At 37.2% G+C, this 22,797-nt stretch overlaps 2 protein-coding genes across 5 annotated transcripts in view; both read left to right on the forward strand.

The window, feature by feature from the left end:
* The first annotated feature begins 6,300 nt into the window (after positions 1–6,300).
* On the forward strand, positions 6,301–14,765 carry LOC123510368 (E3 ubiquitin-protein ligase RNF14-like). 4 transcript variants are annotated; one of them, XM_045265474.1, is made up of 8 exons: positions 6,301–6,349; positions 6,801–7,005; positions 8,624–8,828; positions 9,172–9,305; positions 9,878–10,495; positions 10,715–10,896; positions 11,891–12,104; positions 12,299–14,765. In XM_045265474.1, the coding sequence occupies exons 3-8, from the start codon at positions 8,633–8,635 to the stop codon at positions 12,533–12,535; spliced, it is 1,581 nt and encodes a 526-aa protein (XP_045121409.1). In that variant the 5' UTR covers positions 6,301–6,349; positions 6,801–7,005; positions 8,624–8,632; the 3' UTR covers positions 12,536–14,765. The 4 variants fall into 4 exon arrangements, with proteins under 4 accessions (XP_045121409.1, XP_045121410.1, XP_045121408.1 ...); XM_045265475.1 differs by lacking the exon at positions 6,801–7,005 and having other exon boundaries at positions 6,325–6,468; XM_045265473.1 differs by lacking the exon at positions 6,301–6,349 and having other exon boundaries at positions 6,715–7,005.
* A 677-nt stretch (positions 14,766–15,442) lies between these two features.
* LOC123510369 (tyrosine-protein phosphatase non-receptor type 23-like) overlaps positions 15,443–22,797 on the forward strand; it is a 27,000-nt gene continuing 19,645 nt past the window's right edge. Inside the window, 11 exon segments of the mRNA XM_045265476.1 lie at positions 15,443–15,578; positions 18,086–18,288; positions 18,490–18,667; positions 19,080–19,224; positions 19,522–19,634; positions 19,767–19,943; positions 20,103–20,147; positions 20,390–20,631; positions 20,798–20,930; positions 21,222–21,353; positions 21,505–21,739. Coding sequence (XP_045121411.1) covers positions 15,492–15,578; positions 18,086–18,288; positions 18,490–18,667; positions 19,080–19,224; positions 19,522–19,634; positions 19,767–19,943; positions 20,103–20,147; positions 20,390–20,631; positions 20,798–20,930; positions 21,222–21,353; positions 21,505–21,739 — 1,690 coding nt within the window. The 5' untranslated portion in view covers positions 15,443–15,491.

Consider the following 22,797-nt stretch of genomic DNA (forward strand, 5'->3'; position numbering starts at 1 on the left):
TCAGTAGCAGGGTTTTCCACGTGTGAGCTAAAAAACGGACAGACTTGTCCCAAAAAAAGGGCAGAAAAGGACAAACTTATATTCATTTCCTATTGCTTATTGTTTACTTTCATATTTTTTTTCATTATTTGTGGTGAACTTTTACTCAATTTTCAGTTAATTTTCACCTCTAGTAAATTGCGCTAGAATTATGCGAAACGCTTCAGAATTGTGCCAGAATTATGCTAAATTGACAGGTATGCTAGAAATTATGCTAGATGTCCAAAATTTGCTCAAATTATGCTAAAAGCACAAACTTATGCTAGATCTGGCAACACTGGACTGAGACCACATCACACACCGGGACAGCGATGCCACAGTCCCTCAATTTAGATTAAGTACCTAGTCACTGCTACTAGTAGGTGAACACAGGAGCCCATTTGCCTCGCCATGCCTGGAACTCTACCCTGGCCTTCTCAGTTGTGAGCCGAGTGTGCTAACCACTATATACTACAGTGTGTGTGTGTGTGTGTGTGTGTGTGTGTGTGTGTGTGTGTGTGTGTGTGTGTGTGTGTAAGTGTGTGTGTGTGTGTGTGTGTGTGTAATTAATAACACCTACCATTTTACACCATATATTTCATTAAAACCCCCTCCAATTTCTATTTTGGAGAGGGCAGTTTGTCCTGGAGCATAGGTATTAGGCCATTTTTTTAATCTTTCTATTTAATTTCTATTCTAACTTTCTTTGATTTTGGCAATGTTTTAATATATACAATTGTTTGTTTACTTAATGTAATTTTTAATTGCTATTTACTTATTTATTTATTTTTGCATATTTATTTTTTATTATTATTTTTAATAATAACATTATGCACTCATTCAGAATTTCATTCACGCTTCATTCACGCTTCATTCACACAGGGATCCTACTCCTACCTAAAAACTTTTGTCCTTTGTGAGGGCATGGGGGAGGGAGGGATAACTCACAAACACACACGGTGGCTATGTAGCATCACTATGTATTGCACATATAAATGAAGAGAGAAAACATTCACATCACATCACGTAAGACTGAAATTATACACACTTTCATAGTTTTATTTACATACATAAAATTGTTGAAATATTTACAGTGCAAAATGAATATATAGGTACACATAAATCACAACTCTGAATAAATTGATATTAGTCAGATAAATCATCAGTATATCGACAGAGATAGAGAATAAGAAAAATCAAATAGTCTACCTTTTAAGCACCTCGTTTTTTGTCCTGCGGGAGCTGCCAACACTCGCTGTACAACTAGATACAATTTGATATATACTGCTTTAATTGACAAATAACCAAAGCTGGACACGATAACGAAGAAAAAGATGTCACAGTAAATCATTGTGATATTTTTACAAGTATAGTACCTCATTAATTGATGATAGATTCAGTAATAGATAGTTATCATAGACATGCATACTATTATATACATGTAGTGCCTTCACAAACATATCTTCTGCTACTGGTTAAAACGGTAGCAGTGGTCGTGTAGTGGCAGTGGTGGTAACAGTGGTGGTGGTGGTGGACTATGCTGAACCATACACACCCACACACAGCCATAAACACTGAAAAAACACTCTTATATACCGAAAACACGTGTAAACACACTCAAAACACCCCCACCCACATTCAAAACAAGTGAAGTGAAGTGTTGCTACATTACCGACAGTTTTGAAGCAGCACCAAGCACCAATTAAGCACCCGCACCAAGCAGCAAGATAAGCAGTGCAATCCTTTGCCACAACCCTCCACACTGCTGTATCTTCATCAATTAAAGATATTTATAAGGCCATTCAGTTATTTTTAGATTTCCTTTACATTTGAAAGTGAAAACAGTACGCAAATACTAAAAAAAGTGATAGATATAAGAAAAAAAGCAAGACGTCAGCATTATCAACTGATATTTGCTTCCTTCACTTACCGTATGCCAAACATATGTTAGGATGCAGCCACCAGTCTACGATTTCATATCGCATAATCAAAAGTTCCTATATGGTTTAATTTGGGCTTGGTGAGATGATAAAGACAACATATGGACGTCCGCAACCGCTGTTACCGGTGTTACCTTCCGGGCCGCCTGCCCCCGCGGTCCTCCAGCCATCCCCCAGCTTGCGGTGTCAAATACTTTTTTTTTTTTTATATTTCCTAACGGTAATATTACGCTTCCATGGTATGTTTTTATGGTTTCTATAAATGTTTCGTTGTGTTTGAAATGTTTTCCGCGCCTGTATTGGTTAAATATGTAGCGTTTAGTGGTGTTTTATGGGGTATGTTAATTTCAATAACCCATTTTGATCTTTTTTTATTTGAAGCTATAAGTGAGCCTTTATGGTATCAAAGAATCCTCTATGCTCTTTTAAGTGAGAAATCAATCTATTGAGTGAAATATGTGGACTTAGAAATGGTTTTTGGTGCTATTGAACAAAAGTCTTATTTTTCTTCGTCTTATTTGCTCACATTTCTGGAGTTCAGACTCCATGAAATGTGGTAAAATACTTGCCAAGTGAAAACGGCTTTACTTTCCAGGACGTTTTAGGAAAGTTATTGTTGAAAATGTTTTATATTTTTTACGTAATTAATTTAGGCATTTTTTAAAAACTAGTTGAGCTGGAGATATTTTGATATTTTGAAAATTTGTTTAGATATTTATCACGTCATAAAATGTCATGCATTCGGCCGTGGCTTCGTTTTTTTTTTTTTTTTTCTTAAAAGTAATTTTTAAATCAAATTACTTACGTAATATAGCCGAGTCACCCCCGTTCCCGTTCTCTCTGATGACCACAGCCCAGGTGGTGACTCATCATAGCCCCAGGCTGGCGCCTCTTTTTCCAACACCCTAGTTCATCAATATTTTGCCTAATTCCTAAAGATTTTTACGTGTTTTCGTGTGTTTCTAGGTTCAGGTGTGTAGATATTGGTAGCAGAAGGAAGAAGAAAGGAGGATAAGGAGGAAGGAAGGAAAAGGAGGAGGAGGAGGAGGAGGAGGAGGAGCAGCCAAGCCACAATACTTAAATCAGCCTCCATTTCTTCAATATTTTGTCTAACATCTAGTGTTATGATGTGTTTCTAGGCTCAGACGTGTAGATGGAAGCAATAGAAGAAAGACGAAGGGGAAACAATGAAGGAGGATGAAGAAGAAATGATAAATAGAAGTGGAATAGGAGAAGGAGCCAAGGTGTAATATATACGTAAGTGTCCCTTCTAATCTTAACGTTCTTTATACTGTTGGTTTTGGGAGATATTTAGTGTGTTGCAATTGTGTTCAGTAGTGTTGCAGGGTGTTATGAGTATGTTTTTTTATGCATTTTGTGTGTTTTCAGTATGTTTTAGGTCTTTAGGTATATTTTACGTACCTTGAGTATGTGGATTGAGGTGTGTTTCAGTATTTGCGTGTTGTGAGTATGTTTTGGGAGTATTTTGAGGGGTTGTGTGATGTTTCGAGTGTGTTTTTGGGTTAATTTTGAGTGTTTTAAGCTGTGTGGGTGCGTGTTAGGAGTCTTTTTGGATGCGTGTGGGGGTGATTTGGGTACATATTGGGTATTTCTAGTGAGTTTTGGGTGTGTTTGGGGCATTTTGAGGGATTGCATGACTTTTGAGTGTGGTATTGAGTGTTGTAAGTGGTTTGGGTGTGTGGGGGTGATTTTGGTTTAAATTGGGTGTTTCTTATGAGTTTTAGGTGTGTCTTGGTGTATTTTAAGGTGTTACATGATGTTTTGAGTGTTATGTTAGTTTTGAGTGTTTTAAATGGTTTGGGAGTGTATGGGGCTAATTTTGGCGTATTGTGGTGTTTCTAAAGAGGGTTGTGTGTGTTTTGGTGCCTTTTGAGATGTTGCTTGGTTTTATTAATGTGTTTTGGGTTAGTTTTGAGTGTTCTAAGTGGTTTGTGTGTGTATTTGGATGGCTCAAGGTGATTTTGGCGTGTGAGTTTTAGGTGTATTTGAGGACATTTTGAGGTGTTGCGTGGTGTTTTGAGTATGGTTTGGGTTAGTTTTGAGTGTTTTAAGTGGTTTAAGTGGTGTGTACCAATATATATATATATATATATATATATATATATATATATATATATATATATATATATATATATATATATATATATATATATATATATATATATATATATATATATATATATATATATATATATATATATATATATATATATATATATATATATATATATATATATATATATATATATATATATATATATATATATATATATATATATATATATATATATATATATATATATATATATATATATATATATATATATATATATATATATATACATATATCCTATGTTGTGACGTCATAGGATATCTACCAATCAGAGCACTAAATCACTAAATCGGTGCCTACTATTGGCCAATGACCAGTATGAACGAACTTTTTATATATTACTCGTGCAATTTCTTTGAATAATAGATACAAGTCTGCCTGCAGTATATATGGTTGTATTATACTCTACTTCGTTCATCTGTAGATACTGGCATTTGCAAGGATTCCAAAATGATATCAATGATAACATTCTTAAAAATAAGCACTATATAGTATACTATTTGTGATTTGTAACTCATACGTATCTACTGTCTGTATTCATGTGGAACCGTTAAAGCAGAACTGGATACTTATGAGCCCTGGGGTAGTCCTGTGTGGGTATCACAGGTGTGGTAGCAGGCTGGTCTTCCTCAAGAAGACACAAATAAGGCGAAGGACAGCAGGTTGCCAGGAGGGGTGGACGCCTGAGGCCGCCTGGAGGGTGGGTGGGAATGTCCACTGTTATGATGGCCAGGGCGGAGAATCAGGAGTGTAGTGCAGTATGTTGAGAGTGGAAGCGTGGGCATTGAAGCAAGAAATGTTCCATGGCCTCAGGGTAGTTCTACGCCAAGGGCAGAAGGGGTCAGGAGACAAACATAGGCGGTGCAAGTGAGAAGTATGGTGTGGTCCAGGCCGAGGCGGGCAGAATACGCATATATATATATATATATATATATATATATATATATATATATATATATATATATATATATATATATATATATATATATATATATATATATAAGTTCATAACCACGAGAAAATGCAAGGAAAAACAGGGGGTGGGGGAGGAAGCATGGGAGAAACCTTCTTAAGTTACTCCTAAAAACGTTTTCTATGAAAATACTCGCTTCTAACAGATGGTAGCACCGTCGCTGTCCTCCAAAGTTTAACCCACACCACAAGTCCACAACTTCCTCTCTATATTCCTTGGGCGGGGCCTGCAGGCTGCATGCAACACCACCTCAGGCTGACACCTTCGGTGATGACCTTGGGATGTTTGATACTTGTTAGTAAGTTGGTGGGGTCACAGGACAGAACAGGTCACAGGAACAGAGGGTAAACAGGTTAAAAGAGGAGGAGGGGTGTTGAAAGGAAGTGAGGATGTTGCAGTTGAATTTAAGACCGATGATGTAGGTTATGAGTATTACTTGAAAATTTTCGGGAGTAAGAGGTAGATGGTTAAGGAAATGTAGTGTGATGAGGGACATTGAAAATGAGCTTATTTGCATAGTAAATTGGCTATGTAGGAAAAATTAAGTCCAGTTATGCCTGTATGCCTATGAACATTTTGGGAGTAAGACATTGGCGGTTAGAAAAATATTGCAGTTAGATGAGGGATATTGAAATTATTAAGTGTGTTTGTGTAGTAAGGATGCTTGGAATAAAAAAAAATCAAGAATTGTTTACATGCCAAAGCTAAACAAATAAGAAAAAATGCAATTTAACATAATTTTCTGTTATAGTGGACTTTAGGAAATATGAATGAAATACTTATATGGGAAGTTCCTTCTCGTGGGGATTACAATGTGAAAACGCATTAGCTCTCTCTCTCTCTCTCTCTCTCTGGATAGCGAAGAAAAACTTTTGTTATTGTTATATTCCCTTCTATTTAGTTTTATTTTATTTTTTTTTTCTCTCCCTTGTCCATCAGGGGAGAGGTATAGAGAAGGATCAGGACGGCAGAAATTAGAGAAGCTTGATTATGTACACACCTTCAAATAACGCCCATTCCGTTTGTTGCCTTTAATTGTACTAAGAGTTAAACAAGGCGCATTAGATGATCATGTTTTGTTGAAAAAGTACACACTCCGCAGGCACACAACTTGGGCCGAGCTCTCGATCAATTTGTATGTTCAACTAAGATTTCAATTCAAAGTAGTCTTGGATCAGCAAGATCAATACTTAAAAGATTGGTAACGTGAATCATGCACTACCGACCTGACGGCTGACTCTTGTGTTCGGGTGGCTGCTAGGAGACATCATGGAGCTACGCAGTGTAACGTGTGGAGATTGGAGAGTTAGCTTACTCCATATGTGACACATCTTTTCTAGCTACTTCTTGTCACGTGTAACTAGAGATTACGATACTTTGATGCAACGAAACTGGCTGATGTGGTAATACTTTACGATGGAGATAGCATGCAAGCACGTATTGATGCATGCAATACAAAGCAATGTTTACAGCAACACGATATTATTTTTTGTAAGTAAAAGATTACGATACTTTATACAACGAAATAGGCTGTTGATAGGACATACTTGACAATAGAGTAAACTCTAGTGACGTATGACGTTATGGTGTAACGCAATTTCCTTTTTTTTTTTTTTTTTTTTTTTTTTTTTTTTTTTGGTAATGCTGAATGGGTAGGAAATACTTGACACATGAGTAAACTAAATTGACATGATATTATGTAACGGAACTTAATTTGCTCGTTTCTGTTATGTAGAAGTACATTATAATTCTGTGATGCAATGAACGAAATTGCATAACATTTGATCATGAAGAGCACCGCCGTACAGAGGCAAGAACGAACAGGCAGCCAGTCAGCTGAGCTTGAGCGGTAGTGATGGTGTACTAGGGGAATCGAGAGCATCCAAGAACATAACACAAGTGGAGTGCATGAGACTGCATGACCTCCTTTCTCTTCACAGGTAAGCCACGCATGCATCTCCAGGGTCAAAGAATAGTAACAGACTCCACATAGTAATGTTGACACCGGTATGTGTGAGAGGTGGCGCCGCGGCCTTCCACCAGGTGTTGAATGTGTTGGCGGTGACTTGTGCAGGCTTGGTTGGTGGCGCTTGTGTTAGTGTCAGGTTACATTAATTTCCACAGCAAACTGATTTTTGTGTTGGAGGATTTAGGGTAAACTATTGCATTTAAGGTGTTAAAAGGCATGTTAACCTGTTTCAAGGACGTTTTAGTTTGGTGATGGCATATGATGCTTAGAAGGAAGTTTCAGTGTCACGATTTTTGTGGTTAGAATTGTAGGTGACATAAGACCCATAGAAATGCCCTTATGATGACAGCATGCCCTTATATTTTATTATATTATGTACAATAGTAGGAATTTTGCTACATGTGATGTTATCCCTGGCTTTGACTTCATTTGTCTATTATTACTATTCCATGTTGTTAGATATAATCATAATAAGTAAAATTTTATCTTCCAGAAGCTAAGTATGATTATGGAAAAAAAATATTATGGAGTTTTCTTGCTTACCTAGATTATTATCATGTAATTTGGTCATCTCAAGCTCTACCATATTAAACAGTGCAAGTTACTATACAACACTATGTGACTTCTGGTGTGTTGACCTGCATGGGCTGACACATCTGCAACATAGTCTCCTTAGATTGCCTGACTGCTAGATTGACTGACCACCTGTGGTGACTTACTATGAACTGGATAGAGGATCAGTGCTTAGAAGAATGAAAATCATTCAGTCTCAGGAACTCACCTTAATGGACAAAGTTCACCTTAATACATACTTTTGCTCAATGCACTGTAGCAAGATGAGCTAATTTGGTGGCCAGGATGGGGTCAGAGTGTGTCTGCAGCACTGCCTCTTTTCCCAGTAGGGAGGCGGTGGCATGGTGGATAAGGTGGTGAGCGTGGGATCGGGCAGACGTCCACGCGTAGGTTCTAGTCCCACCACGTACAGCCTTAAAACACTTTGCCATTTGTCGAGTGGTTTAAAGTTACCTACATATCACCATGATACCCAGGCTCTAGGTGGTTACACTCAAGATGAGCTTGGGCGGTGATATGGGCCCTAATATGGGTACCACTATAGATAAAATTGCCAGTGCCACTAATGGGCGGAAGCTGAACAGCGCTTCCCATACACTCTTCAAGTGTGCCTACAGGTGCTATAGGCCTTACCGTAAAAAAAAAAAAACTAGTTTAATGTTTTATTTTCACCAACTAGTTTAATGTTTTATTTTCCTATTTATATTCCTTCAAATTATCCTCTAAGTATTTTTTTATATTCTATTTATATTCCTTCAAATTATTCTATAAGTATTTATAAATATAACAAACTTGCCCACATTGAACCTGGTGTAAGTTGATAAAAAGTTACATGTCAGAATGAAGTCACTGTCTCATTTAGGGCTTGGTTCAGGCTGGGTGAGTACCCTTCTTAATGATTAATGTTTTGTTCATTTAGTAAATAACACAATCCCAGTTGTACTTCTTCAGTTTATCTTATGAATATAAATATTCTATGATGGAGCTATAATTAATTCCTCTCACGTTTGCTGCAGAATTGGAATATGTCCCTTGATGCTGAATCTCAGGAGGATGAATTGCTTGCACTGGCCAGTATCTATGAAGAAAGCTTTACATCTATCGAGGCAGAAGCGGAGGCGGAAGTTGATGGCAGCAGCACAACCCATGGTGGTGTGCTGATAATCCACTTAGACCTTCCTCCAGACTTTACATTGCTGTCAAGGCCCACAAAGAACACTGGTAAGGCAGTTACGAGACCCGAATGTTGAAATCTATTAATTAATGTTGGTCTAGCTATGCAGGCTGAATGAATGGAATTATGATAAGAAATATTGTAAAAGAAAAGTCTGCAAAGATTTTTTTCATTGCACTGCTCATGTTTGTAATGTATTATTTGAGTAAAGTAGCTACTCTGTTTGAATTGACTGTCATATTATGATTGGATATAAAGTAAAATGCAATATTATGAGAGATAGCTACAGATTACAGTATGAAAACAAGGATGCGATTGAAAACTTGTCTTGGCCATTCAGAAGATTATTTATACATACATCTCATTATAACATTTTTCTTTGGTATGTAGGTGAAGCCATAGAGGAGAGGCACCAGGTGGAGTATCTTCCTCCCATCCACCTCCACTTCACTTTCCCAACCACATACCCCTCACAGCACCCACCATGCTTCACCCTCTCCTGCAAGTGGCTCAACAGAACACAGGTATGTTGATCACGTGTCCACCTCACAGTTATTTTATATTTTCAACTTGTGAGAAGCCTTGTGATTGATTAATGTGTTGTATGTAATAATGAAAAATAATTTGAAAGTGTGTTGTATGAATTGATCATAAGAAACTATTACTAAGAATTGAACCTCTGGTGAGACATTAAAGGTAAATGCAGTTCCCTGAGAATCATATGGTACCAAGCACCACTTTTTAAAGCATCAGAAAACATAACTCATTTCTGGTACATATGGCGCTTGGTACCATATGATTCTGAGGGTCTCATACATTTCTCACGTAATATACTATAGCATGTCAGCAGTTATGAAAAATGTATTTGTAACTCTCTATATTTATTGCATATATTGTATGCCCACATCTTATTACTTTTTTTTTTCTACATCAGTACAGTAGTTGAAGGTGTTGCTAAGAAATACATTTCTTACTGATATATATATATATATATATATATATATATATATATATATATATATATATATATATATATATATATATATATATATATATATACTTTGACATATTTGTAATGATGTTTCTCATTAACCAGTTAACTCAACTGTGCCAAAAACTGGATTCCCTGTGGAAGGAGAATGAGGGTTGTGTGATCACCTTCACCTGGGCACAGTTCTTGAAGGAGGAAGCCATGGACTTTTTAGATTTAACTGACACATTAGACTTAGATACTATAAAACCCATTCGCATCACTTATGGCCCATCACATGCCTGTGGCCTTGTGGCAGACGTGAACCAAGAACATAGTGGTGCTGTGTACAGTCCTAGTGGGGAGAAATGTGATACTAGTAATAATTCTTGTAGTGATAGTGATGGTGCTACGGTTGGCACAAACTCAACTTTAACCAGGCAGAACAGCCAGAATTATGACAAAAGAGCCATACAGGACATTGGCCCCAAAACAAATCTACTTAATCTCTTGAGGGATTACAATGAAGAGATAAGGAAAAAAGTGTTCAAGTCAAGAGTGTTCGAATGCAAGGTTTGTTTCATGGAGAAGCTTGGTGCCAACTGTCTTGAGTTTTGGCCGTGCCACCATGTGTACTGCAAGGAGTGTATGGCTTCCTTTTTCTCAGTCCAGATCAGTGAAGGCAACATCAAATTCCTCAAGTGTCCTGAAGACAAGTGTGATTCAGAGGCCAACCCAAAGCAGGTAGGTAATGTTCCGTACCATGGTTTTTTTTTTTTTTTTTTTTTTTTTTTTCTTCTCTCTCTCTCTCTCTCCCTCTCCCTCTCCTATCTAGTGTATATATCAGTCATCACTTCCTGTACATTGTCTTTTATATTATCTAATACAAATATGCAATCCTTAAACGTCTAAGGCTTCATTGTAATACATTCCTTTAGAGCAGGAGTATGGATTACTTCTCAGGTTCAGGAGGTGGTTTCAGCTGACTTGTATAATCGCTGGGATGAAATGCTGCTTAATTCAACATTATCATCACTGGGGGACATCCAGCCATGTCCTCGCCTGCACTGCCAGTATCCTGTCACCATTGAGGAGGGACAGGGCCAGTGTCCATCTTGCAAATTTGTCTTCTGTGGGATATGTCGGTAAGAGCCTTAAGCTGTTTTTGTTAGCTAATGGTAGGATGGTATTATGGACCTTCCTGTAACAGATTTTGAAACCAAGGGACAAAATCTGGAGCACCTGAATCAATTTGAAAGTCCTGCATGCTATGGAAGGATTCATAGCAGCAGTTGAAACAAGCTACTGCTCTGAGAACTGACTAGTTAATATGCAGTCACTTTATGTACATCATTGTAACAGCACATGTAGTTCATTGCTAAATGTATTTTGCTGCTCATGGAAGGAAAGCTTGACAAGGGACCCTAGCTCCCACCTTGGCATCAAGAACAACTTTGAGAAGTGGATTTGCTGTGACTGTAATACAAAAGATATACTGACTAGTGAAAAGGTTTTGCTTTGTGCCTGTAGGAACACCACACCAGGAATGAAGGACACAAAGAGAAAGAAGATGGCAAGAATCGTTATTCTACTTCCACGTTACACACATCCAGTTTTCTTTTAAAGTTTAAAATTGAAATGACAAAGAGAAAAATACCAACAGCTATTGCAGAAATTGTCCCAGGTTATGTTATGCTTCTGGTATCAACCAAAAAAGCTCCCAATTATTTCTGTACAAACTTTTATAACATTAATGGCTGTAGATCTAATTTTCAATTGTGGAACACCTTTCCTCTACCAAAACTTTTCATCTTTTCCTCACAAAAACACATGTCTCAAATTGCAAACAGCAATTATTTTTTTTTTCTGTTTTTTTTTTTTTTTTTTATCTATCCTTACTTTCAGTCTATAGTTGGATGTCAGTTCTACATGTGCAATAACTTATGCTGCTCTCATGGCTATTTCCTTGAGTCTTCTGAGTTTTCACTATCAAACATTACTTAATGACTGTTGCATTTCGTCTTATCAATGACAAAAACATTCTAGAAATTATGATTGTGCAAATAGAATCCAAAAATCTTATTATAAAGTGTTTGTTGCTTTCTCACAAAATTGAACATGTGTCTTATGATTTCCCAGGTTTGGCTGGCATGGCATTGAGCCCTGTCGCTTGAAGCATAGTGAGTCTAAGAAGATCATGGAAATATACATCAATGGAACTGAAGACCAAAAGAAGCTTCTTGAGGATCAGTATGGCAAGAAGTACCTGTGTTCTCTGAGAGATGAATACCTCTCACTGAATTATTTAGAAGAGAACTCAAAAAGATGTCCTAAGTGTCGTGCTAAAATAGAGGTAAGTGGAAAGAAATATTTTTTATAATTCAGTTTTTAGGATGGTAGTTGGCCATTTGCATTTTGGAAAGGAAACAACTTTAGACTTTGCAAAAATTAAGTGTCTAAGAAAACTCACTGCTTGTGCAGTTTTTTTTTTTTTTTTTTTTTTTTTTTTTTCTCAATAGCTCACCATATTCCTACCACTGTTAACAGAAGGTGGATGGCTGCAACAAAATGACATGCCAGCAGTGCAGTATCTATTTCTGCTGGCTGTGTATGGCCATTTTGAACGTTGGTAATCCTTACAACCACTACAATGACCGCAACTCTCCGTGCTACAACCAACTCTTCCTTGGTGCAGATGAAGATGATATGGATATGTGGGGCTTTGATGATGATGATGATGTTGATGATGGTGATTATCATGATTATGAAGATGATGTAGAGTAACTATAATTGTTTGGCAGCACTTAACTCCTTGAATGTTAGGATCACAAAATATAGTACTCATATATCACTGATATTCTGAAAGGTTATTGATAAAATTCAAATATTTATTTTTTTGTTTAACATTGCAATTTTATTATAATCATAAGTGAATACAGTAAGCTATGATACTTTCTAAAAATTTTAATCTTGATCATGAGAAATATTGCTGTTTCATGTATAAACAAAAACCTGGTGAATTTCTGATATTTGATTTAGGTTAGTTAGTTAAAGGATCCTCAAACTCATTTTTCTGATTGATTATAGGCTCTATTTTGTAAATTTTCTTTCCAATAACTCTTCTGTTAACATTTATTTGTGACCTCTATGTATTGTGAAATTTTTATTTACAAGTTGCTTTCTTTCATTTGAAACTCGTAAGTAGGCACATACTATATATTACTAGATTCACAAGATTATCTTTATGATCATATTTTGAAAAGCTAACTGTCAGAGATCACTAGCATATGGTAATTGCTGGATTATTTTTATCTGTCTTTCAAGATGTCATGTTGGTATGGTAGTAGTAGTAGTACCCGTAGCAACAGAAGTAGTTATAATATTAGTAGTAATAACCTTATTGTTCCACACCTTTGCCAAGCATACTCAGTGTGGAAAGCAGGTTTTGAAAGACTTTAGTCACTGAAAGTAATTTGAATTAAGACACATTAAGTTTTATAAGGGGCAAGTGAGAAGCGAGCCATACAGTGCCTGTGATGGATAATATGATGAGTGGACATTGAGGATGCTTCCTTCCATCACTGGGAAGAGATGATAGCAGTTGCCCTCTTGTGCCTATATTATTGCAAGGAAAGTAAACTTTTAAAGGTCTTTCTGATTTATTCATGAGGTTGCAAAATATGATAGATGAGTTCTTTAAAAGTACAATCCTCTTGAAGGTGATATCAGACACAGCAATGTTTTATATTGTTTGATAATAGTGGCGGTGACAAGAATGAAGATGTGTATAGAATTTTTGGTGCTTGTATTTTCACTGTTTCTCTTACTTGTCTGCATATCAGTGTTTATGTTCTTATGGATTCTCCAGTTTTCACAAAGTATGACACATGAATGGCACATGCGTGGTGCCCAGTAGGATCAATGAGATGTGTAGTGGAAATCTACATGATGAGATAGCCATATTGTAACATTTCCTACTAAGTGTCCTGACTCTTCAGAGCAAACAGTGGCAATGGTAATAAACTTAATTTTCATTATGTATGCTATTACAGTATTTGTTTATTCTGATATATATATATATATATATATATATATATATATATATATATATATATATATATATATATATATATATATATATATATATATATATATATATATATTCAGAACCATTCCACTTGTCTTCCGAATATAAAAAGAAAGATCATAAAGGGAGGAAAAAAATGGTTGGTTGTTTGTTATTTAGTATTGTTCAATGCCTCAAAAACTCAATTCTTCCATCTATGAACTTGACACAACCTTCCAGACAACTATCCCCTCTTCTTTAGTAACACTTAATTGTCCCCCTCTTTTATACCAAACATCTTCACTCTCTCCTTTACGCATGATCTGAACACTTTTTTTTTTTTTTTTTGGGGGGGTTAACTCTTTTCCTTCTGTACATGGACTGGCACCTCAGTGGGCATCTTTCTTTTTTTGCCCTTGGCCAATTTCCCCTCCCATAAGAAAAAAAAATTATGGCTATGGATGTTTAAATGAGTATTGTTTGGATTATTAAAACAACATGGCTTAGTAGTTGGTGATATATGTAAATAAAAGTTGTATGTAGATGATTTTTCATATTGTATAAAAGAATAACTCCTTGTCCATACAACATTCATGTATTAGTTAATTGATAAGCATGGGTGTTCAGAAAATTATTCAGAAAGTGGTTAAATATTTTTTTACCCTGAGGAGTATGTTTATAGTCTTAGCCCGAAGAACAATAATCATGTTGACAAACATGAACAACACACCTCAAGCTTGATAATTTCCAAAAAAAAAGAAGTCAGTGATATATCCATCTCTAAATTTTGAGGCACTTTTAGTTTGGTATTTTAGTATACTGCTTTAGTGTGCCATGGTGAACCTACATGCTCATTATTGTGTCCGCAATTATTTTTCTCTGTATGTATTCATTCTGATGAAATTTATTGAACTTATATAAGAAATAAAGTGAAATTAAGGACTTGAATTGTGATGGTATCCATTAAAAAGCCTTAGAATAAACACGCATGAAAAAAAAAAGTATTTATAGTTATAGTAGCAGTGAGGTAGTGAAAGGATACGGTAATAGGTAAGGACCAAGGTAGTTAGAGGGGAGGAGGCATTTAATGATCTGCTGACAGGAAGAGCGACGAAGAGGTGTGATGACAAGGAGTCACCTGACCGCCTGACTCAACCCCGCCCCACTCTTATGTATCTTGCAGAAATACGTGGCTAGCTTCTAAAACCTGAAAATGTGAGGATACATATGTTAATGCAAAAATACCCGTCATCTCGCAATCAGACTCTCATGAAAAGCTTGCTCTTTGAACTGCCAATATAGGTACTCTGAATTAGGTACGTACAATAAACTATAGCCGCGACAAGGGATTAAATATTATCTCGTCGATTGAAAATAGAAAAAAAAAGTGAGAAAGTGGGACAAATAAGAAATAGGGAAATGAATTCAAGTAGCACCAGGAAAGAAATGGAGATATAAAAAAGGAACCCAGAGCACACCAGAAAATGGAATAATGAAGAAATATGATAGATGAAAAACAAAACAAAACAATCTACCACGATCAGTAAACAAGTAGACAGAAAAAAACAAAAGTAAAAAAGAAAAAAGTAAAAAGGAAGTGAAGAAGCCAAGAAATCCCAAGGGGCGTGCCGATACAAAGGTTGGTGACAGTGAAGGCAAGGAAAGCAACACAAGATGGAGGCAGTGCCACGACTAGGTATGCTGCGCTTCGAGCTTAAATCTAGCGCAGAAAGTGTTGAATTTGGACCAAAACTAAGACAGGTGAGATTATGAAGGCTTTCTTTGTCCCCGTACCGTTGCTGCTGTATAATCACGTTGACTGTAGTGGAGAATTTGGGTGTTATTTAGTTGCGGCGGCTGAGGTCTTGGATTAGGCGACGGAGGTGTATGTTTTGACAGCCACTTGTGTCCCCGGAGCGATGCAAGCCTTTGTGTGCTGCTTTGCAAGTGTGGGCTATCATATGTCGTGGCGTGAGCTGCTTCAGTCATGATGTAGTCCAAGACACCACTCTTACCCAGCCAGTGCAGGATATTGTGCAGATAAGCGCTGTCTACGTCCTTGCCACTAATAATTGATTACTAGAACTGCGATGTCATGTGATGCTCCCACTTCTTGTATGCATGTCCCTCTCCCCCTCTCTCTCTACTCACAAGATTATTGGAAACCTGGATACATAACAGGATGTTCGAACGGAGACACTAAATATATACTGTAGGATTACTGTCAAACATAATCAGTGTGGTTGCCACTCCCAGTGTCACACTAACACTTTCATATAAGTTTCTTGGCAATATCACACCGAAGCCTTAAACAAGGCATGCCCATTGAGTGTGGAGGATAAAGTGGTGTGTTAGATTTTGTTATGTAGTTCTGGAAAGTTCTTTACTGTTGTGTCCAGGAGTCTGATATTGAATGGGCAGACAGGTGGCAGATGGAGTTTAATTCTAAAAAGTGTCAGGTTATGCATTTAGGTAAAGACAACACAAACTTTAGCTATGAGATGGAGGGATGTTGGCTAGAGGCAGTAGAGGAGGGAAAGGATTTAGGAGTAGTGGTAGACAGGACTATGAAATTTTCAAAGCAATGTTTAGAAGCAAGAAATAGGGCAAATAGGATCCTGGGTTTTATAAATAGAAATGTTAGTTATAAAAGTAAGGAAGTGGTGCGTAGCTTATATAATTCCTATGTTAGGCCCCATTTAGAGTATTGCATACAGGCCTGGTCACCCCATTATAGGCAGGATATCAACATGTTAGAAGCAGTTCAGAGAAGAGCAACTAGGATGATACCAGCATTAAAGCGCCTGGAGTATAGAGATAGATTAAAGGAATTAAACATGTTTTCATTTGAGAGGAGATGTATAAGAGGGATATGATAGAGTTATTTAAAATGTTCTCAGATACAAACTACATAGATGTGAGATCTTTCTTTACCTTAGAGGAGGAAGTAGGACTAGAAATCATGGCAGGAAGATTAGAAAGCAAGGCTGCAGGTTAGATATAAGAAAATATTTCTTTAGTCATAGGGTGGTAGACTTCTGGAATGCATTGCCAGAGAGGGTTGTAAATAACACTAGTTTGACATTGTTTAAAAACAGATTAGATAAGCACTTAAATTTATTAGATTTATAATTATGTATAGCGCTGCATGATAGTTTTTATAAGAAATTTACTATAGTTAAACAAGACATGATCCCTCCCCATGAATGGGGATCACAGATTGTAGAGGAATTTGCTGCAGGACTTAGCCCTGTTAATGGGCCAAATATTTACAATTAGTATATAATGCATTGTGTACTTGTAATTGTATCTTTAAGTACTGATGACGAGGTCGCTGTGCGACTGATACAGGATAACCTAGATGGGCCCTGGTGGCCCTTTGTTATCCTATTATTTATGTTATGTTATGTTATGTTAATGTTAATATGATTATGCGGGAAACTTCTGAAGTTAGGCTATCTGTACATCAGTATCTTATCATGTCTTAAATTTTAGAGTTGGAGTAGCAAATAGTACTACCTATGACATGCAAGGAGACACCACTCCACATTTGGCAAAAGAAAAAAAAAGCTGAACAAAATTGAACACTAATGTTTTTCATGTGTCCTTACTAATGAAAGGTACCATTCTAAATAAAGTGACTACATTTGTTTTTGAAGTTATAAAACTTCAGCATTTTCATGTTCCAAAAGCTAGGGATGTTAGCCAAATTATCAATAGCTTGGCACCTAAAGTATTGGTGATACCAGTGAATTGATAACATAAGCAAGATACCAATATCATTATTGTGATCCACTATCACAATAACATATTGCGATAATGCCCATCAATGCAGAGAGTAATATATATTTGATCAATCATGTGCTCTTTATAATCCCAAAAATACTAAAACTGCCATTATCAGCAATTGTTTGAAGTACACAGATGCAAAACTTAGATTGAACATGTGCCTGAAATATTATAATGATTCATCTAAATAACCTGACTCACAAAGCAGATTTTGTAGTATCTCATAGGAGTGGTAAGGGCCTCATTCTATCAAGGAGGTTTCATGAATAGATATGGACATGACTGTGTAGCATCTGAAATTTCATAGAGGCATTGTAGGTTGGGTGAAGTTTTCCACACATTGAAATCTTCATACATTCCAATATAATACATAGCTAGATATTGTATGCATTACTAAACCCTTGCTTGGCTGGGGGCTGTATGAGTCAAATGTTATTTTCCTAGTACCAATGTGCATTCCTGTTCTTTGCTTATGACAGTACATAAGGGACCATTACAATGAAGATCCTGACAGCTACAGTACTGAAATTCATGAGCTGGAGACTTTACGGGCATCAGCCACCCATGCCCCTCATGACTTCACTGGCTGCTCCCTCCTTAAGAAATACTACTGTCAGCTACACTTCCTTGTCTCTAGATTCCCCCTCAGTGAGAACCCCAGTATTGCCATCACATTCAATTGGTAAGTCTTAATTCACTGTATCTTATCACATAGGTTAGATAACCATATGTATTTTCAAAGCAATGATATAACTTTAAATGTTTGAACTGGTTGGCAAATAGACTTTGTATAACAAAAAATATATCAGAAACTACCATGTTCATATAATTTGTTTTTTGTGTGCTTAATGTTCTGATGGATTGATTACCATGTACTCTACAGGTATGACATATACTCCAGTGTAGTTTACAATGTGGCTGACATCAAATATGAGATGGCATGCATCCTCTACAACATAGGGGCGCTGCACACTTACCTTGGGGCCATTGATGCCAGGAACACTCCTGATGGCATGAAGATCAGTTGCACACATTTCCAGTGTGCAGCATGGGCTTTCCAGGTACAGTCAGCTCCCTAGTTGATGAAACAGTTCTCCTATCCATATTTCTAATAAAAATCTCCTATTTATATTTCTAATACAAATGACATCTGCCATCCTTTTTCATGTCAGCCAAAATTGGCTAAAGGTGCCTCTGACATAGGCCTGCCTTCTTCCTCTCCTCATCCACACTCTCCTTCCCCATCCCTCTTCCCCACCCCCATGCTTCTCATTCTTCGGTCAAACATTTTGCTTCATTTACTGACCTTTGATGGATGGTTAGTAGGCCATATTACGTTTGATAAATGTGAAAATCTGTGTGATGGTGTTTGCTATAACAGAGATTTACTGTATTTTGTGTCGTGTTTTAGAATGTTAAGCTTGGCTATTGACGCTGATACTGATTGTATTAAGGATATTCCTCATCATGCAGCACCTTCGTGAGACATACCCTCAGCCTCGGGAATCAGACCTTAGTCCAACACTGTTAACCTTCATGTACAATGTAGCATTGGCCCAGGCACAGGAGTGCATCCTGGAGAAGAGCATGACAGACAACCGCAAGCCCACCATCATAGGTATGAAGTGTTTGTTTCTTCTTTGATTGAATATGTCAAGTGGAAATGTCAGTATATAGTATGTAATGTCCTGGTTTATTTCTCATTTAAATTTTTTATTCAAGTGTAATGATTATTTATGAGTGGAATTTGAATCAATCCATTCTGCAGTTATAGGTTTTATTAATTTCTTTCATTATGTGAAGTACAAATCAAGCATCTAGTGTAAATCAAGAACTTGTAGGTACACAAAACAAAATGTCAGATGAAGTGGAATGATTTTACAATTAGATTAATTGTAATATTATTTTTTGGCAGCTAAAGTTGCTATGCAGGTGGTAGAGTACCTGAAGGCTGCCATGAAGAGTCTCTGGCCAGGGAAATCTACAGATGCAGTTGTTGCAGATATTGTCGGATCCAGAAAATTAAAGGTGATTGGAAGTTATTTCTGGTTGACATTAGTCTTGTTTATCGGCATTATATTAAGCACTGTGTCCATTGTTTGCAATTATTTCTTAAGAACTATTATCCTTTGTTCATAATGCATATGGTATGTATGTTAGATGTGGCGGAGATACTGCGAATTCAAGGTGGCATACCACGGTGCTGTGGCCTTGCTGTACCAAGGAATGCAGGCTGAGGAGCAGCAAAAGATGGGGGAGCGGCTGGCATACTACCAGGCAGCAGTGGATGCTCTGACTGAGGCTTCTAAATTGGCAAAGAATCTGGAGCAACAAGAGGTAAGAAATGCCTTAAATTTGTGAGTTAAGTTTCATGTCTTACTGTGGTTGTTCATATCCAGATCATTGTATCCCAGATGTGTGTTGATACCTAGCAGATTTTTGTTTCTTAGTATTAATTCAATTGTGTTTCTATCCCATGTGGGCTTTCTCATCCAGTTCATGGATAAGCTGAATCAGTCCAATGAGAGCATGCATTTGAAGGTTTGAAATGTGATGATTGTTATCTATTTATTTATTCTTCTACAACTTGGCACAGGTGTTTATGAATAATTGTATTTTAATGGGAGCTGTGTACACTTTAGTAGTAGCAAATTTTTATTTATAGAAAATCTTTCATAGAGTATCTTAGATTTGTATGTAGAAACTTATTTGTCATGAGTTATTTTCTTAATAATGAACAAAATGGTCAGTATATATTAATTGGAAAATTTATTGCACTTTAGCTCGTAACTGAGAGTCTGACATTCTCCCATGATGTCATCGGAGGAAAGCTCACGGCTGCCCAGAAGGAGAATGAGTTTGTGTACCATGAGAAGGTACCTCCCATTGCATCCCTGCCTGAGGTGAAGGGTGCATCATTGGTGAAGGGCATTCCATTCAGTGTGAATGATATGGAGGTGTCTGGCCAGGACATTTTCATGAAGCTGGTGCCTCTGGAAGCTCACCAGGCCTCTTCTATGTACAGGTGAGTGTGCCTGCATTCTCATACACATGCTTGTCATCAAGTCTTAAGGTCTTGAAATGATAACAGTGTCCTTTTTCCATTGTAACCTGGTATATAGAAAAAGTAGTCAACTTGTATTAACGTTTTGAATACCTTATTTGCTATTTTTGGGTGTTTTCTATTGCAGTGAGGAGAAGGCCAAGCTACTTCGGCAAGTAGGCACAGCCATCCAAGAGAAGAATGAGGAACTGGAGACATATCTGGCTTCCATGCAGCTGGACACCCTCACCTTAGACTCAAACTCAGATGCTCTACCTCAGGTATGTAATCAGACAAACTGTTTGTCTTGCTGTAAAGCTTTTTATTTTCTTTATGTGATTGATACCTTTTAATTATGTCTATTTTTATAATATATACTATACCTTTGCTTTCTCTGGAAACTGTAACCAAAAAGAATTTCACTTGTATATAACAGTGTATAACAATGTGACAGGTAAATTATCTTATCATATCTTATAAATAGATTGACATAATTATCTGTATTAAGAATGAAATAATGCTTTCCAAGTGTTTGGTAAATGTAAATATGTGCTGTATTATTTTGTCACCAGGAGCTGGTTGAAAGTTGTGCTGATCTAAATGCTAGCAATGGAGTCAAGAAACTCACAGACATTATGGCAAAGATATCCAATTTTTCCCATGATATAAATGCAACTTTAGAAGAAATCAAAAGATTGCTTGGGGTAAGTATAATGTGGCAATTCTTTTTTTTATTTGTGTTACTTTCATTTTAAAGAGATAGGATCACTTACTCTTGATATTCATCATGTCTTTTTCTTCATGGAGGAAATAGAGCTAACAATGAAATGAGAATGACAGTAACATTCCAAACAGGAGGAGGAAGAAAAAGAAAAGGAATTCAATGCAATGATGGGGAAGCGGGCACCCAACATGATCCTTGGGGAGCTGCGGCGTGAGGCTGGCAAGTACCGTGAGGCAACTCAGAGTGCCCAGGATAACAATGTGGCCCTCCACCGTGCCATCACCACCCACCTGCCCAACCTCCAGCTTCTCTGTAAGCCTCTTGACCAAGTGATGACAGCTATACCTTCTGTGGCAAGTGTGGAAGGTGAGCTCAGTTCATGGTCTTGAGGTTCAACTAGGAATGAAAACTGTAATGAGTCATTTGTGTTTCTGTGTTTGCTGGATGCTGAAACTTGTATGCATTGATCTTAGTATACAGTAAGGTCCCGCACTTGACGAATCTCAGCTTGGCGAAATTCACTTTTGGCGGTAGGGTGGCCACAGACCACTGAGTGCATGCTTGGCGATTTGAATTGAAACTTGGTGGTCCTCTGGCAGCCGCACAGTGAACCACCCGGTTCTCTCTAAACTTATCAGAATGCAGTGTGAGAGTCCCCTTCAGCCATTTTGTTTGTGCTACCTTCTGTTCTGCTAGTGTGGGAACGAATTCTGGTGATTTACCGCCAACATGGCCTCTACCAGTGCAACAGGTGGTACAGGCAACCCCCGTTTAACGAAGGGGTTACGTTCCTAAAAAACACTTCGTTAAGCGAAACTTCGTTAAGCGAACTGATTATAACAAGTTTAACCCCTGATTTAAACTTCCATTGAGAGTAAGCAAAGCGAGAGAGTGCATCATAGTACAGTAAAAGGTTTAATGAAAGTAAAAATTATGAAGTTAAACATTTAGGTAGTTTAATTTAAGTCATTATAATGTACATTAATGTATGTATGTAACTTTATAATTTTGATGATCTTAACTTTATGAAGGGAGGAAGAGTGAAACGGGAAAGACACTAACTGGCAACCTGTGGAATATAAACAAAGTGCGCATCATTGTACTGCATACAAAACTTATGTACAGTTGCGGCCTGTAAACTCCTTGCCATCTTAGTCCATATATTTTCCAGTAGCGATACCTGGCAGATCCACACCAGGTGAGGGCTTCTGGTTCCCTTGGATTGGTTAAACTCCCTCAAAAACTAAGCCTTAAAGCTCCACCCACTTGACCCTCCCCTCCTGGTCCATTCCCTGTCCCTCCCCGTGACCTCAGAATGTGTGTGTGTATTTACCTAGTGTGTGTGTGTTTATGTGTGTGTGTGTGTGTGTGTGTGTGTGTGTGTGTGTGTGTGATCTTTATTTTTATTTCATTTTCTCCATTCA

The sequence above is a fragment of the Portunus trituberculatus genome, chromosome 28, assembly GCF_017591435.1.
Source record: "Portunus trituberculatus isolate SZX2019 chromosome 28, ASM1759143v1, whole genome shotgun sequence".
Lineage (NCBI taxonomy): Eukaryota > Metazoa > Arthropoda > Malacostraca > Decapoda > Portunidae > Portunus > Portunus trituberculatus.

What these genes read in the sequence shown, in the direction of transcription:
- LOC123510368 (XM_045265471.1), top strand. Translation starts at nt 7,061, where the DNA reads ATGTTGACACCGGTATGTGTGAGAGGTGGCGCCGCGGCCTTCCACCAG. An exon ending in AAGGCCCACAAAGAACACTG is followed by an intron (nt 8,829 to 9,171) that starts GTAAGGCAGTTA and finishes TTTGGTATGTAG; the next exon opens with GTGAAGCCATAGAGGAGAGG. An exon ending in CAGAGGCCAACCCAAAGCAG is followed by an intron (nt 10,496 to 10,714) that starts GTAGGTAATGTT and finishes ATTACTTCTCAG; the next exon opens with GTTCAGGAGGTGGTTTCAGC.